The sequence below is a fragment of the Aptenodytes forsteri genome, unplaced genomic scaffold (genome assembly GCF_000699145.1).
Source record: "Aptenodytes forsteri isolate BGI_AS27 unplaced genomic scaffold, ASM69914v1 Scaffold153, whole genome shotgun sequence".
Lineage (NCBI taxonomy): Eukaryota > Metazoa > Chordata > Aves > Sphenisciformes > Spheniscidae > Aptenodytes > Aptenodytes forsteri.
This window is the reverse complement of record NW_008796178.1, coordinates 1,387,289-1,402,301: the sequence shown is the minus strand read 5'-3', so window position 1 is coordinate 1,402,301 and position 15,013 is coordinate 1,387,289. Positions and strand designations below refer to the sequence as shown.

Here is a 15,013-nt window from a genome sequence, read left to right as displayed (position 1 = left end):
GGGATGTCCGGCGTCGCCAGGACTGGCTGGGCATCGGTCGGCAGGTGGTGAGCAACTGCATCATGCATCATTTTGCTTTGTATATTCTTTTATTATTATTGTTGTTATTATTACTATTTTATTTTATTTCAATTATTAAACTGTCTTCAGCTCAACCCACGGGTTTTCTCACTCTTACTCTTCCGATTCTCTCCCCCATCCCACCAGGGAGTGGAGAGTGAGCAAGCGGCTGGGTGGTACTCAGTTGCCGGCTGAGGTTAAACCACGACACTGTCTCCACACACATTTTTCATGCAACTCCCTCCCCTATCCTTCCTCTGCCTGTGCGTTTCTTGCTGCAAGTCCTTGCTAAGACACTAAAAGAGGATAGAGCTGAGACGCACTCACAGAACCTATTGAGCTAGCTTTCAGTCCTCTGCTGTCTCGACAACCCACCACTCTGAGCTATCCCACTGCCTCTTTCCAGATCAACCTCCTGGCAGAACACTACACAGGAATCAGCCTCCAGTCTCAGCTGGGGAATTACACACAGTGTTCAAGCCACCCAGAACTAAATTATTCAAAATACGCCACTGTGCTGGCTTTGAAACCAAAGCCGCTCCCCAGAAAGAAGCCAGGGTAAATAGAAGCTCCATTATCAGCAGCACTGATGAGGAAGGAGATGCAGCACTGAAAGTGCGGGAGATAATTACATGATTAACGAGACAGCATGGATGGCAGGAGATGCCCTCCATTATGCCACAAGGCTTAATGCAAAGAGATGTGTTTATAGGCTGAGCCTCCTCCAGCTCTGCTTCTTCCTGTTTTATTATTTATGTAAGTGCATTAAGACTAATGGAAAGAAGCTGAGGCACTCTAAAAAGTGGTGGGGGGTTTTTTAGGTGGGAATATAATTTTTAATCTTGATCCAGCACTGGGCACCTTGTACATCTTGCTGGATAGATGTCCTCAGCTGCAGCAACAGGCTGGGCAGGTTATGGCCCAGACTGGCAAGTCATGTATCTTACATCACCAGCCCAGCTCTAGTGCTGACCATCCGCACATTTCTGAGACTGTGGACAAGATGAAGCCTACAAGAGATCACCTAGTGACTGCCATGACCAAACCCACCCTAACAGTTAAAACCTTTTCTTAAATCCTTAGGCAAGAGGTTTAACGCTCTTTCCAGATCTGCTTGTCAGCACTGGCCCAGACATTGCGCATTTGTACACATAAATCTGCTTGTCAGCACTGGCCCAGACATTGTTATGTGTACAAATGCGCAATCTCTTGCTCTCCCTTTTGAATTCCTCTAGTTTTTAGGGCTCCACAATCTCCTGAGGCAATGAGTTCTGCAGTCTAATTAAAACAAAACCCACTTTTCATCTGGATGGTGCAAGGTATTAAATATCAAAAGCTGAAAACAGCAATATCCATACTACCATGACACATGATATTCTCATTTACCATGACATAATTATTGTTTATGTCTTTTTAGTCATGTCGTATTAGAGAATCTCAAAATCCTGTATCAATATTAATTACATCTCTCAGTGCTTCTACATCGTGAGGGGACATAATGCGTAAGCCACTTCATTCAGAGCTGAAATGCAATACACTCTGGGTGGGATGCTGCATTTATTTGGACTACATAACTCAATAGAAGGTATAGCATGCACAGTCAACCTCACAGCCTGAAGACAGACAGGCTGTAATCACTATTAATATGAGGAAAAAAAAAAAACAAAACAAAAAAAACCCCACACAACAGTCAGAATAGCTGTTCAGCTGGGGCTGTATTTCAGGCCAAGTTCCTGCAGTCAGATCTCTGCTTACCTCCAGATTAACTAAATGTGCACAAGCATTTCTGTAAAATTCACTGCTATTGACAATGTCTTCTGTCACAGCAGCGTCTCTGCTGGTACAGATGAGGAAGACGAGTCTTCTCATTCAAAACAGGGTTTGGGTTTGGTATTATCTGGAAAAAGTAGCATAGGTGATACCAGCACAAAAGAATTAGGAGTAGTTGAAATGTTTCTGTTCTGTATTTGGACAAAAACCCAATGAATTATCTCTATCATATGATGATGATACACTTTCTGTCCCAGCAGTAACTCTGGAGGATGTTACATAGCAGCTGCTAAATTTAGATAGTTTTGAATCAGCAGGTCAAGGTAACTTGCATCCAAAAGATTTTAAAAAGCCAGTATTAATACTGATTTTCTGTAAGTCTGGGAACACTGGAGGAACATCAAGATCTGCTTTTTACCTTTCTTCTAGCTTTGAATCAGCAATGCAGCCCTTCCAACCATGGCTCCAAAGCTCCTGTCCAAACATGGTGACAGTCACCCAGACAGCTCCCAAAACTGCAGGGCTGTGACAAGAATTTAATGGGACAAAGCAGGTCTGTCGGCCTAATAGCAACCCACAGCAAATGAACAGATGACTGATATCAAGTAATGCGTAACTGAAGGAGGACTGGTCTAGTATCAGTCAGAATAGGCTACAGAAAATAGATTATGTTCAACTGATATTATCTGGATGAGAATACAAACTTGGTGCAGATCGTAAGACAAGTTCGCTGGTATAACTGATTTCTGCAGGGCATCTGACATCATCAGACAACACTGTGTTTAAGGACTTACTGTGACACAAACTCAGGCTGTCACACATTCAACATGCTAAAAAGTCTTGCTATTTGACAGGTCTGAAAAATAAAACTAAGCTAGCGAGCTACCATCACATGGAGATGCCACTAATGGGGTCCCATGAGAATTCGTTCTTGCTCCTACAGAATTATCATTAGTGATTTAGGAGAAAACATAAGATAACTCTTGCATCATGCTCACAGATGAGCTAAAGCAGCAAGTTACTAAGCATGAGCTGGGTCTTTTGGTAAAGCTGGGTGCTTGCAAACAATACATGTTACAGTAAAAACAAATAGAAAACCATACGGCCAGGAGCCAAGAATGCCAGCCAGCTTACAGGACGGGGAATGCCATCTTCAGAAGCAGCCATTCTGGGGAAAAAGCAAGCCTTGTTTGCTACACTGAGTGCTCTCAAGGTAACACTGCCTTCAAAAAAGGAAACGTGACCTGCAGGTTTGTAAATGAGGTGACATTACCTCTGCGTTAGGCACTTTGTTACTGGTATAGTCTGACTGGCTCCACTGACAGGCTCAATTCATTAGCTTATGAAAGGGAAGGTTAAGCAATGACTTGATCGCTGTCCAGAAGAACCACAAAAGGAACAGAAATTTGGCAGTAGAGGATTCTCCACTATGACAAAGGTATAATCACATCTAGGGCCTAGAGGTCAAAGCTGGGCAGCTTTAGATTAGAGTAAGTTGATTATTTTTACTATTAACAAGTGAAATGTCTCACTAACTTCACCAGAAGTTTTACAATTGAATTGCAAGTTTTCCTAGGAGATGAGGTATGGCCGAGGTCAAGCAGAAGACCACTCAGAAAATCTTTTGGCCTTCATTATGAGAGACTAGACAATCCCAACAGTTCCCTTCTGACCTGACTGCAAGTTTTTTGGCTTAAGTTCTTCTGAGCCTTAACAGATGCATTTAAAGCCCCAACACACACACGTATAACCAGAATGACCCACATACTGGAATTCAAACCACGCTTCTGGTTAGAACAACAACCACAGAGCAAAACTCCTACTAAACAGACTGGGAAACATATTTAACTCGTACTGATTTTACATCTGGCTTTGCTCAGTCATGGGGACTAGAAGCTACCAAAGAAACTCTTCTGCTTTCCAAGCTAAACTGGAGCAGAATGTCAGCCTTGTGAAGAGGAGACAGAGGGATCGCATGATTCCCCGCAATGCCTTGTAGGGACCTGGCGTTACACTGCAACGACATAACCATCTCAAAAGTAGTCCAGACAGGCTGGTTCCAAATGGAGCCCGGAGCTGGGAGTATTAATTATTACTCTAACCTCTATCATTTAAACACTTGAGAGGAAGCAATCCTGGCTTGCATCTTTCCAGGGTGTTCACAGGGGTTACAGCTGCAGTAAAGGAGCCAGACTGCTGGGAGCTGTGGTGGTTCACATTGTTTCTTAGGAAACATATCCAAATCAGTCCTGGATGACACCCAGATTGCAGGTTCCCTGCATGGAGGACTGCAAGGGTAAGGTCTGCAGTGTTTGCACTTTCCCCGTGTCTGCTATGTCAAATATACTTTGGTTTAAGGGTAGAAGAGATTTGTCCAAGTGCCAAAGCTGCACAACCACAAATCAGAATAATCAAGCTGCATTTTCGGCTTCTTATAGGCCCTTACTGGATACGAGGGACAAATGCAAGGCAAGGCACAGTGTTTCTAGAGTTCTCTTTGCCACAGTTTTCGAACAGACACAAAACTTGTCAGAAATTTTAAAGCAAATCATGACTTAATAAAGACTCCACAACAGAAATCTAATCACAGGAAAAAGTGCTGTCCATGCAGGTTCCCAGCCCAAGTCTCGTGGCTGGAGCAGAGCAGTTTTCCCTGCAGGTGACAAAATGCAGGGCTAGCCTGGGGCTAGCTGTGCCCTGCAAGGTGTAATGTCTCCGTGTGGCCCAAACACAGTGAGTAGGGAATCCCTTTTACGCACTCACCAGCCTGACAATAAACTGTACCACAGCATGGTTTGAAATCCCTCTTTTAGACAGTTATGAGGGGAAAGGCTACTTCTCACAGCATTGACAAATCCTCACAGGGCCTGGCCCTGCCTAAGCCATATCAGGGGCTCCTTACTGCCTCGGGGGACAGCCACGGATACTTCCTTCACAGCCTCCCACGCAACACAGCTCTCGTCCTGTCAGTCACACCCGCACTCACTCACACAGCCCCTCTGCTTGCCTGCCTCCACCTCATTTCTGCCTCCTTTACTGAACCGATCAGATTTCTCATGTGTACAGGGCTCACACACGCTTTAAAGAGCACCTGCTTCCTCTGACAAGCCTGTGCACTCTTTCCAAGCTCTAATATTCCCCTTTTACTTGAACAGACTGGCTTGAATGCAGTTTAACCATTCAAAGCTGAAGCTCCCATGGGCACCAACAGGCAAGCAGACCTCCCACTTAGTTTTCCTGCCACATGGCAGCAAAGAGACCTTCTCCTTCAATAGGGTCGGGTGGATATCTGCACACTGCCGACATGGGTGTGAGCTGCAGGGGACCAGGTGCACAGCAGACTGGGGGATCTTCGGCAGAGTCCTGTGGTCCATATTTGCCACGTCTGCATCACAAGCACAGGGTCGTGGCTGCTTTGAGACTTAGAAACAACAAGCCCTGGCTACTACAATTCCACAAGCTCTATTTCCTGGGCGACACTTAAATCACACATTCAAGTGCAGAGATGGCATTCCAAAACTGATATGACACAAATGCAGGTGATCAGAAGAAAGAAGCAGAGGAGGCACAGGCAACAACCATCATTAGAGAGCCAGCATAATTAAGAGAATGCATGTTACACTTGTGAGGAATGAGGAAATCAGAGACCCCCAAAAGAGTCACCTGAAAGCCACAACCATTGCAAACAAAGGGGAAACAAGCCAGGAGGGAGAGACAGAAAGGCCAGACTGAAAAGGAAGGTTAGGAAATGGCAATACTCTTCCTATTCATGCATCATGCTGCATCTCTGGGAAGCGGGAAGAGAGTGGGCAAAAATATGTTCTCACCTGCAGGGTAACTAGAGAGACAAATCCACCTAAAACAATCCCACCAGGCTTCCACTGGGGATTAATTAGCCCTTCAAGCAGGGCCAACTTCTAGCAGAGCATCTTCACGGAGCACGCTGCAGACTGCCGTACTTCAGACGGTCACAGAGAAGGGAGTGCAAAGACACAAAAGGAGGACTGTGGAAGGGGCAGGAGCAGAGGGCAGCCCAGACCGGCTGAGAGGAAGCCCAGATGAATGCAGAAAGGCAAGAAGGGAGGTGAATGAGCAAGAGGTGATGAATGGTAGGGAGGGCATGGAAGTTCTACACAGGGCAGAGAGCAAAGACAGAATGGGGAAGACTGAAAGATGCCGCTTGAATAGGGAGGAGAAATGAGGCAGAGAGAGAGCTGAGAGGCACAAAGTGAAACAGTGCAGGCAGAATAGCTTCCCACATGGACTTGACAAGGCCTTAGAGAGAGAGACACAAGTAACACAGCATGAACTTTAATCCAGGAGCAGAAAAGCTGCCTGGAGCAGACAGTGTTACCGTCGTCTGTCCCTGTATAATCCCTCCAACATCGGGCACCTTCTTTGCTCTCAGTCGACAAATTCTCATGAACCTAGGGCAACTCGAACAGCAGCCACTAAAGGCCAGAGGACCCCCATCAAAGGGAGCTGTAGCAAAACTGAGCCAGTGACATGGAAACAGCTGATGGGATAAAGCACCAAGATAATTACAAGCAGCAGCCTAAGAGATGCAAACGTAACACTACCCTAAAGGTGGGACAAGATGTAGTTTATATGTATGACATAGAAACATTGTTTATCATCAGTGTTATTTGCAGGGCATTCCCATTTCTAAAGCTAGGATAACTTTTTCAAAACAAAACTTTTCCAAGTAAAAACTTGGAGATTTCAGTCATGCCAAGACTTTCCTGTGAATTTGCCTTAGCTTTGAACATTTGATAGTTTAGAAGAAGTTCCCTCAGATTCTACAAGGCCAAAACACTGGGCAACACCATTTTCAAAATGTTTCATTAGAAAATTGCATTTATGTTTATGTTACGAGTGCCCAGATGACTCGGCTCAAGTCAAATTAAATATTTTGCTCAAAGGGAAACAAAATGCATTTCTCCAATCTTTTGGGGAACTGCAAACAAAACTCTACATAGCATTATTCACCCACCTCCACCCTTTTCACAGCTGGGGAAAATAAAGCATTTAGAAAGGACACATCTTTTTACTTGAACCTCACTGGCAGAGCTGAAAACTGGATACACTCCCATCCCTTTTAGGTGTGCAGGCTTAGATAGGCCAAGGTATCTGTTATCCTCCTAGGTCTATCAGTCACCCCCTACATGATCCCATGCCAAATCTAATTTTCCCAATTGCAAAGCAAAAGACACAGTGACTCACTCTAAAAGGGATAGTGTAAGGTCTTAAATCATAGCCCTTCACTTCATGCTCAGAAAATCTTTCGTATTTGTCAGGAACAACCATTTAAAAGCTAATTCAGTGTCTGGAGCTCATGTTTTGCTTGCTCATAAATAGACTCCACTGTCACACAAGCTAAAATGAGAGGTCATAGAAACCCAGTAAAAGTTAGGACGCAGCCCTCAAAAACAAACACAATGGAAAGGAAAACAAATTTAAATCTAAGATTTGACCCTACTTTGCTTTTTCAGCACATCAGGGAAGTCAAACATACAAACTGGCTTTTAAAGTGTTGCTAGAGGAACCATGAGGGGCCCATCTGTGCCTCAACTTGAGACTGGTTCTGGCCCCTTCTTTTTTGATGTTTCTTGCACCAAGCAAACATAACAATATCAATGCAGTTAATTTCAGGCAAAAAAATGTGAGTGTCCCCAAGTCAGAGCACAAGCAGCAACTCATCTGAGAAAAGACACGAGGATTTCTCCCCCACCCCTCCCTGCCCTAATGAAATAGCAAAGGAATTCCTGAGAAATCTGGGCTGGATCATCAATCCCTTTCAGAGAGGTCCAAAAATATAGGACATAGACTTGGGATCTGGCCATTAGCAATCAGGTCTCTGGCACACAGTGTATTTTGAACTGGTAATTTGTGCTCTTTATGATTCACAGTGGTAACACTGCCATTGGCTCAGTACACAGAGTTCCCCTTTATGAACTGGGAACTCAAGGCAGAGAGGTGAAGTAATTCACCCAAGGATGCAAGAGTCTTAAAATACTACTACAGTTGAGATGAGCTGCCTATGCTCCAGCCACCTCCATGAAGCACTCCTACACTGCCACCTAATAACTGACTAGTAAAACCAGGAAATTGCCAAATACTAGGAGGGGATTTTTAAGGAGGGGTTAAGATAGAGTAAAAGTCAAAGCACCCCCAGGAAGTACGCTAAGCTTGGTGATACCCACAAGCAACAAGAAAAGAAGTCCAAGTGTGAGAGTCTCTCCTGGAAGCAGCAGGGAGATGAAGCGATGGATGTGTGTTTGCACAGGCATACGCGCACACACAGCGCTGGCAGAGGGACTGTTAAGGGTCTCCAGAAAGGCTGCTCTGCCAAAGCTGACAAGCTTGAACATTGCAAATTCACAGACCAGTTGAGCCCATGAAGAACCATTACTGCAAATAGAAGAGTGTCTTGCTTTTCCATCTGCCAACCTGGGCATAAGCAGATCATGTTACATATGGCACTGGGGGGGAAGGGAAAGAGAATATGAATAAATCTCAATTCAGTGAAAGGAGTGCGAGCTGTGCAGCTGCTGCAGCGAGAGCAAGCCCTAACAGCACTAGCTATTGCTTTGGGTCAAGAGATCATACCATTTCAGCCTGCTTCCTGACTTGTGCTTCATCCCAGCTGCTTTCCTCTCCCTTTAGTGCCTGCCTGCAGGAACAGCTAGCTCTCTGGAAGAAATCCAAACACAAGGAGGAGAGGTTACATGTGCCTGAGGGAAGTGACAACACAAGGCAGGTCACTGCTTAGTCTAAAAGCATTCAAGCAGGGTCAACACCTACTAAAAATAAATACATAAATACACACACACACACTATACAGGAGAAGGATTTACTCAGATGGGGCAGCCAGGAGCTCAGGCATGCTTGGCGCTCCTTGAATCTGCATCTCTGGGAAACTGGCAGCTATTACAACTGAATCGGGCAGATTTGTGCTGCCAGCAGCTGGGAGCTGACAAGTCATCCTCCTTCCAGGAAGGGATGCTGTAGCACCCATGCTGTTAGGGACCAAAACTGTCACTCCCTCCCCATCCCACACCCAGCCTGGGAACTCTAGTTCTTTTCTGCTCCCCAAATCTAAGTGTTCCATATCAGACAGCCAAGGCAAAGCCACTACCACAGGCTGGTCAATCTTCTTATGCAAATGAACTCAGGGTAATTGGGACAGTTACAATGAATCCCTGACAATGTTTGCCTTTGTGCACACCAGTGGTAAATATAGACTGAGCTGCTTTCTAAGGATGGGGGGTGAGGGGAGAGCTGTGCTGAGGGACAGCATCTCAGCTTCTCAGAGGGATGATAAGGAAGTAAGCACTGTTTAAATGCTCTCAGAAGTGTGGAGCTGATGGGCAAGGAAGGAGGCAGATGCTGCAAATAAAAGTCACTGGCTGGAAGTCTCAAAAATATTCAGGGAAGCATAGCCACTGTGGCAGGTCTGTGGAGCTGTCTCCCCGCATACAACCTTCATTCTACAGAGAGAAAACTTCCACAGCATTCATCCAGCTAAGGATCTCAGCCCACAGGATCCAGACACCCAAGAAGAGCTCCCACCAGAGCCAAGACTGGACATAGTACAAACACCCCACCCAGAGCAATTGCTGGCAGTCTCTAGGCTGCAAGCACACAGTGGCTGGCTCTGGCTCTGGCTCAGTCACTCCTGCACTGGCAGCTTTGCCTCTTGGTTATCTCAGCACACTTCAGCCCCATGAATCTCATATATATGCTCTACTTTTGTTGTAGCCCTCCAGGGCCCGTGCAGCAGCCGTGGAAGAAACCTAAACAAAAAGCAATCGCCCCCTGAAATCCTGTCATGCAAACAAGACTCTTCCCACCCATCGCCACAAGGACTGAATGGCGAGGGACTGAACACCCCCCGCCCGCCCCTGCCTGGTGGTCTTTTTGTCTCATGACCTTCCCCACACAAACACAACCCCACAACAATCAGACAGGCAACATAATGCGCCAGCGCCGGCTTTCCCAGCCCTTCAAGGCGAGCTGGGGAGGGAAGGGGGGAGAGCTGGGGAGAGCTGAAAGGATTTGGGGATGAAGAACAGATAGGATGGGCAAGGAAATACCAAGCAGTGTTTTACTTTCTACTTGCACAGTCCCACGAGCCAAAATAAAAATAGTTTTAATGAAAGAAACAAAAGAAATGTTATCTTCAATGGCTTAAAGTGACATGGGAATATCAGCCAGTGGGATTTTCATAAGAAAAACCAAAAAATAAATCCAACAATGCTTCTAAACCCTGTGAACATCTTTTAACATTCCCTCCAAGAAGCCCACAAAATTGAGCCCTTTGGTGCAAACTCTGCTGGTTTTACTTGGTTATCTTTGAGATTTAAAGTCTGAGACAGATTAGATATAAAAGTTTCCCTTTAGACTGGGAGAAGGGACAAGACTTTTTTTGCAACAGCTGTAGCTGTTAGACAGCATCAACACACATGGAAACCCTCCCTGGTGTGATAGCTTCAAAGCACAGAAAGTTTCTGCCAGTCTGTCCAAACTATGGAAAAACAGAGTCATCACCTGTGCTACTGGCAGCAAGGAGTAAATGTGCCTCCACACCCCAGATTGTCCTTGCAAGGTAACAGATACCCCTTGGTTACTGCAGGACACATACCACCTTTGGGAAAGAGCAAAAAGGGTCTCCAAGGACTTGTTAGGAGCAGGTCAGGAGACCAATGAGGTAAGGGGAAACTCCTACCTTCTGAAATGCCAAGGGATTCTTCCCTGCTCCCCGTGCACGTACAGGAAAAAATACAGACTCCACAGGAAAGCAAACCAAGTAAAGCAAAAAGAAATATCATCTCTCAGGGCCTGGATTCAGTGAGCTTAGCAGGGCCCTCGGCTATGCTTCAGGGCACTGGAAATACATACTAAATACCTTTACAAGGAAAGGAGGCCGTGCTTTTGCCAAAAGCTAAGATCTGTGTCCCATGAAATCCTGGCAGCTGAGGCAGTAACGGAAAGCAAAGCTACGGGAAAGCATTTATGTGATTTACAGACACATTAGCCACCCAGGGAGCATGATACAGTAAGAAATGACATCTCAACTCCTACCGCTAGCACCCCCCACAATGCTGTTATTGTTATGCATATCCTTGATTAAAGCACTGCGATTGCACAGTGGAAACCACCTGATGAGCCACCTATGAAATCACCTCCATGGGATGGTGCAGCTGTAAATGATGTAAAGAGACTGAAAGTCTTGAAAAAGGCCGCATGTAGCAGCTGGGTACAGGAGGCCTCTCCCAAATCCAGCACACAGTGCACCAGGCCACATCTGGCCAGCTGGCCCTGGTGAGGGGGCACGGAGCTGCAGCTAACTCTTGCCTATGTCCTGACATGAACTGGAGTAACTGGAAGAGCAGCAGCACTGAGCCCACACACCATTGGCAAACTTCCCACAGCAAGGATACTGTCTCCTGTCAATCCACTCCAGCCTTAATCCTCTGCGGAAAGATCCCATCAGCACTGTGCTAAGAGGCAATCTTTCAAGCCAGACGCTAACAATTAACGGTAGCAAAGATGAGGGAGGAAGGGACAGATGGAGAACAGATATAACCAGGCTCTGCTCATCACATTGAGCGACTTGGAGGAGCTGGACAGGAGATACACAGGCAAGATTTTTAGCCTTGCTCAGCCCTGCAGTAAAGTACTATACATAAGCATGCATGGGACAGCAAATCTATTGCACCCCCAGAGACAGATGTAAGCCAGTGACAGAGTCAGTCACGGTGCTTGTTCTCACTAGAAAGGAAGTAGCTGTGGCCCAGCTGTGAAGCTGCTTTGGGCTCTGCAGTATTTCTGTCCCATGTAGGATAGGCACAAACCTCCTGCTGGTTTGAGGATTTACACCCTGAGTCTCGGTATTTCCCCAGCATGGAGGGAAAACTAGAATTTTGACTCAGCTCATTCCATGGACAAAGATTTCAGCAGACTCCCTCTTCAGAAATGAGATTACCCAGGCAATAGCAAGATCTTCACACAGTTACTGTGTAAGTTAGCAAAATAACTGGGTTAACTGGAAGCTGGCCATCAGCTTCTTCACCTGTCAACCAAGGGAGGGAACACAGCTAGAAAGCAAGCCAGTCCAACTCCCATGGCTGTCTTTAACACAGAGCACACTCTTCCCTTAGCATTCCTATGCTAGAAAAATCTCACTGCATAGATAACTGCTTGTTGTAGTAAGTAGGGAAGTACAACAGACTGGGTTGCTTAGGTGAGATTAATTCCTGCCCTATTGCATAAAATAATTAACTTTATGGCAATTAAAATTATATGGCCATTTTAATTGACCAGTGTTGCTTGCTCCACTTCTCACCTCTACAGAGTTCAGAGGCAGCTAAAGTAAAAACAATTTCAGAAACTGCCAGCTGGTACCACCATAAGAAACAGGTCCTGGTGAACAGCTTCTCCATTCACTCGTCTCTTCTCAGACCTTGCGGACCTGGTCTCAGACAAGCTGAAAGCGAGAATCCCTACTATACCAAGGAAACGGGACAGTCTAGCTAACTTTGATCGGGGGGGAGGCTGATGGAGAAGGGGGGAAATTTCTTAAGGTCTTTTTCAGTCCTATACATCTTACCATTCTTTTACCTTTGAGCCATATGAGCTGGCTGCTGTGTGTGGAGCTGTGTGCTGCAGCCCAGCCCAAGCAAAGGCGGCCAGAGCTCTCTGACAAGGAGCTGGTGGTTAAAGTGGCCTGGCCGAAGCATTCACAGTGCAATGCTGCCTTCCGCAGCCCCAAAGAGTGACTGATACCCAAAGATGCCAAATACCTTCAGCTGCCACTGAATTCACTGACTTAAGACTCCCAAGAACCCTGGACGCTATTTGAGAGACCAAGCCTCCAGAAGAAAAGCAGCTGGGTTTTGCCTGCATACTTGCCTGATGTCCTTCAAGCAAACACAGCAGCTTTTTTGTAAGTTGAAAGATGGGCTTATACCAACCCATAGCAGACTGCAAGTCCCTGCAATCACAACTAGCTAGCTTCAGAGGCAAGACATCATAACCAAGCACCCCTACTTGCCTCTAGGATTTTTTTTTTTTTTTTCCCCCCGAACACCATAGTGTGGGGAAGAAGCACCATGAAGGTGCTACCCACACCCCCAGCCACCCCACACTGGTACTTCACCCTGGTTCTATTCCTGCTGCCCATCCAGCAAATCTGGTTCATTCGAGCGCCTTCTCAGAAACATACCACACCATGGTCATTTCCTCTGGCTGCAAAATGGAGACACTGTTCAGTCTAACCCTGGCATACATTCTTATGAGAACACATCAGTCAGAGATGGATGCAGTACCCGCAGAGCTGTACATTATTACAGTAACGATAGACTTTCCACAGCCAAACTCTGCTGCGTTGAAATCATCAGCATTTAGAGAGGCTGTGGCTAAGGAAGACACTAGCAAAGAATTTTTTCCCTGACATGAGAGACGCTGGCTGTTAGCAAGGCTTGGATCCAGCACTTCACCTTAGAAAAAATTAAAATAAACCATAGAAGCCTCAGGGAAAGAGATCATTTGAGCCTGGATATTCCTTTCTCCTTGGCACAACTTTATGGTGCATATCACAATATTCTCCCTGCATATTTGCTACTGCCCCTTCAGCCCAGGCTTGCATAAGTGATGAAGAGCTGAAGTATTTGTCTCACAGTGCTAAAGGGAAAAGCAAGAAGCGCCAATGTTTTCAGAGTGCAGCCTCTCAGTATCTGAGGGATCATCACAACCTCATGTGCTTGAAAAATGAAATTTATCACACAAATGCTCTACCACGGAAGGGGTGCATGATGTTGTGTGAGCTTCCTTTAATAAAACCCTCAGCAAAAGAAATTGAATATTTCTGTATCTGCATGCTTAAAGAAACACTGTAAAATTAAAATCAGGGGAAGTCCTTACCCTTCTGAAATCAGTAATGAAATTAGCATGGGGCCCAAAGGAAAATGAGGCCCCTTCAGAGGGGCCAGGATTTCATCTTGTGTTTACAACCCCACAGTGGCAGATCTGAACTTATTTTAATCACCCACCAAATCCTTTTAGTCCTCTACATCCCTCCATGAAAGCCTAATAATGAAAAATTATCTACTAAAACTTGGCTTTTCCTGAAAAATAGTATCTGAACAGATCTCCAAAGATAGATATTTCTGAGGACACAGTGAATTTGGACTGTAATGCTTCGTTTTCAGATATCATTGCATTTCACATTTTCACAGCTTCCTTGGAATAACATTTGATACAGAAAAAGTGTAAGTGATACTCACAGACAAAAGAATAGCCAACCCTCTGAAACCACAGGGCCTCTCCATTTGTATTGCTTTTGTAACAAATATAGCCTGAGCCACGGAATTCCAAGTAGGAGATCCTCAGGCAACTTCAAAATTCAAGCAAACCATTGCCATGCAACATTAAATGCATTCATTTTTATAAGCATCAAATTCCACCTATTAATGGATCAGTCATCCTCTGCAGCTACCAATTTACATATCCAGCCTGCAAGCTGCTGAGGGGCCAGTGGACACAAAATACATGAATACATTAAATCTGAAAAAGGAAACTAATGTCCATCGTAATTCAACTTAATGATCACATGTTCTTTACGAGCAACAGCAGAGTCCATGCCTGACAACCACACACCCCATAAAGGCACCCCAGATGCAATGAAGCACTGAACCTCTGTAACTGTGATGCACGCAGTGTTCACAACTGAATCACATTCAAGCCCTGTGCAAAGAGGGAATTACTTGGAGTTACATTTTCACCAAGTCACTAAAAACCCATGCTATTGTACATGGACTAAATTCAAAAGCCTGATCCTCACTATGGAAGACAGTTTATCTGAACATACGTTAAAACCCTGGAACAATTTCTCAGCCCTTTTGCCAAGCCAGGCAGTATTACCAGCTTTAATGTAACAGCACTTTTGATCTTCTAACAGCTGGAGTGGTGCTGGTACATATATTATTCCTCCTGGAACAGAGCCGTGCTCTGATATCACACCTACAATTCACTCTTTTTGTGTACAGCTATCTAGAAACAGATGTAAGAGAGAGCTTCTCAGCGGCATGTATCCCTTCTATCATCCCAGGGAGGTGAACGATGCTCTCCAGTGCCTAGTCCAGAGCCAATTACAGCTATGGCAAGGAGAAAGGCTTCTATT

The 15,013-nt window shown here is 45.4% G+C and overlaps 1 protein-coding gene across 1 annotated transcript in view; it reads right to left on the bottom strand.

The window, feature by feature from the left end:
- RHBDL3 (rhomboid like 3) overlaps positions 1-15,013 on the bottom strand; it is a 63,753-nt gene that overhangs the window by 34,569 nt on the left and 14,171 nt on the right. Inside the window, 1 exon segment of the mRNA XM_019474233.1 lies at positions 8,440-8,523. Coding sequence (XP_019329778.1) covers positions 8,440-8,523 — 84 coding nt within the window.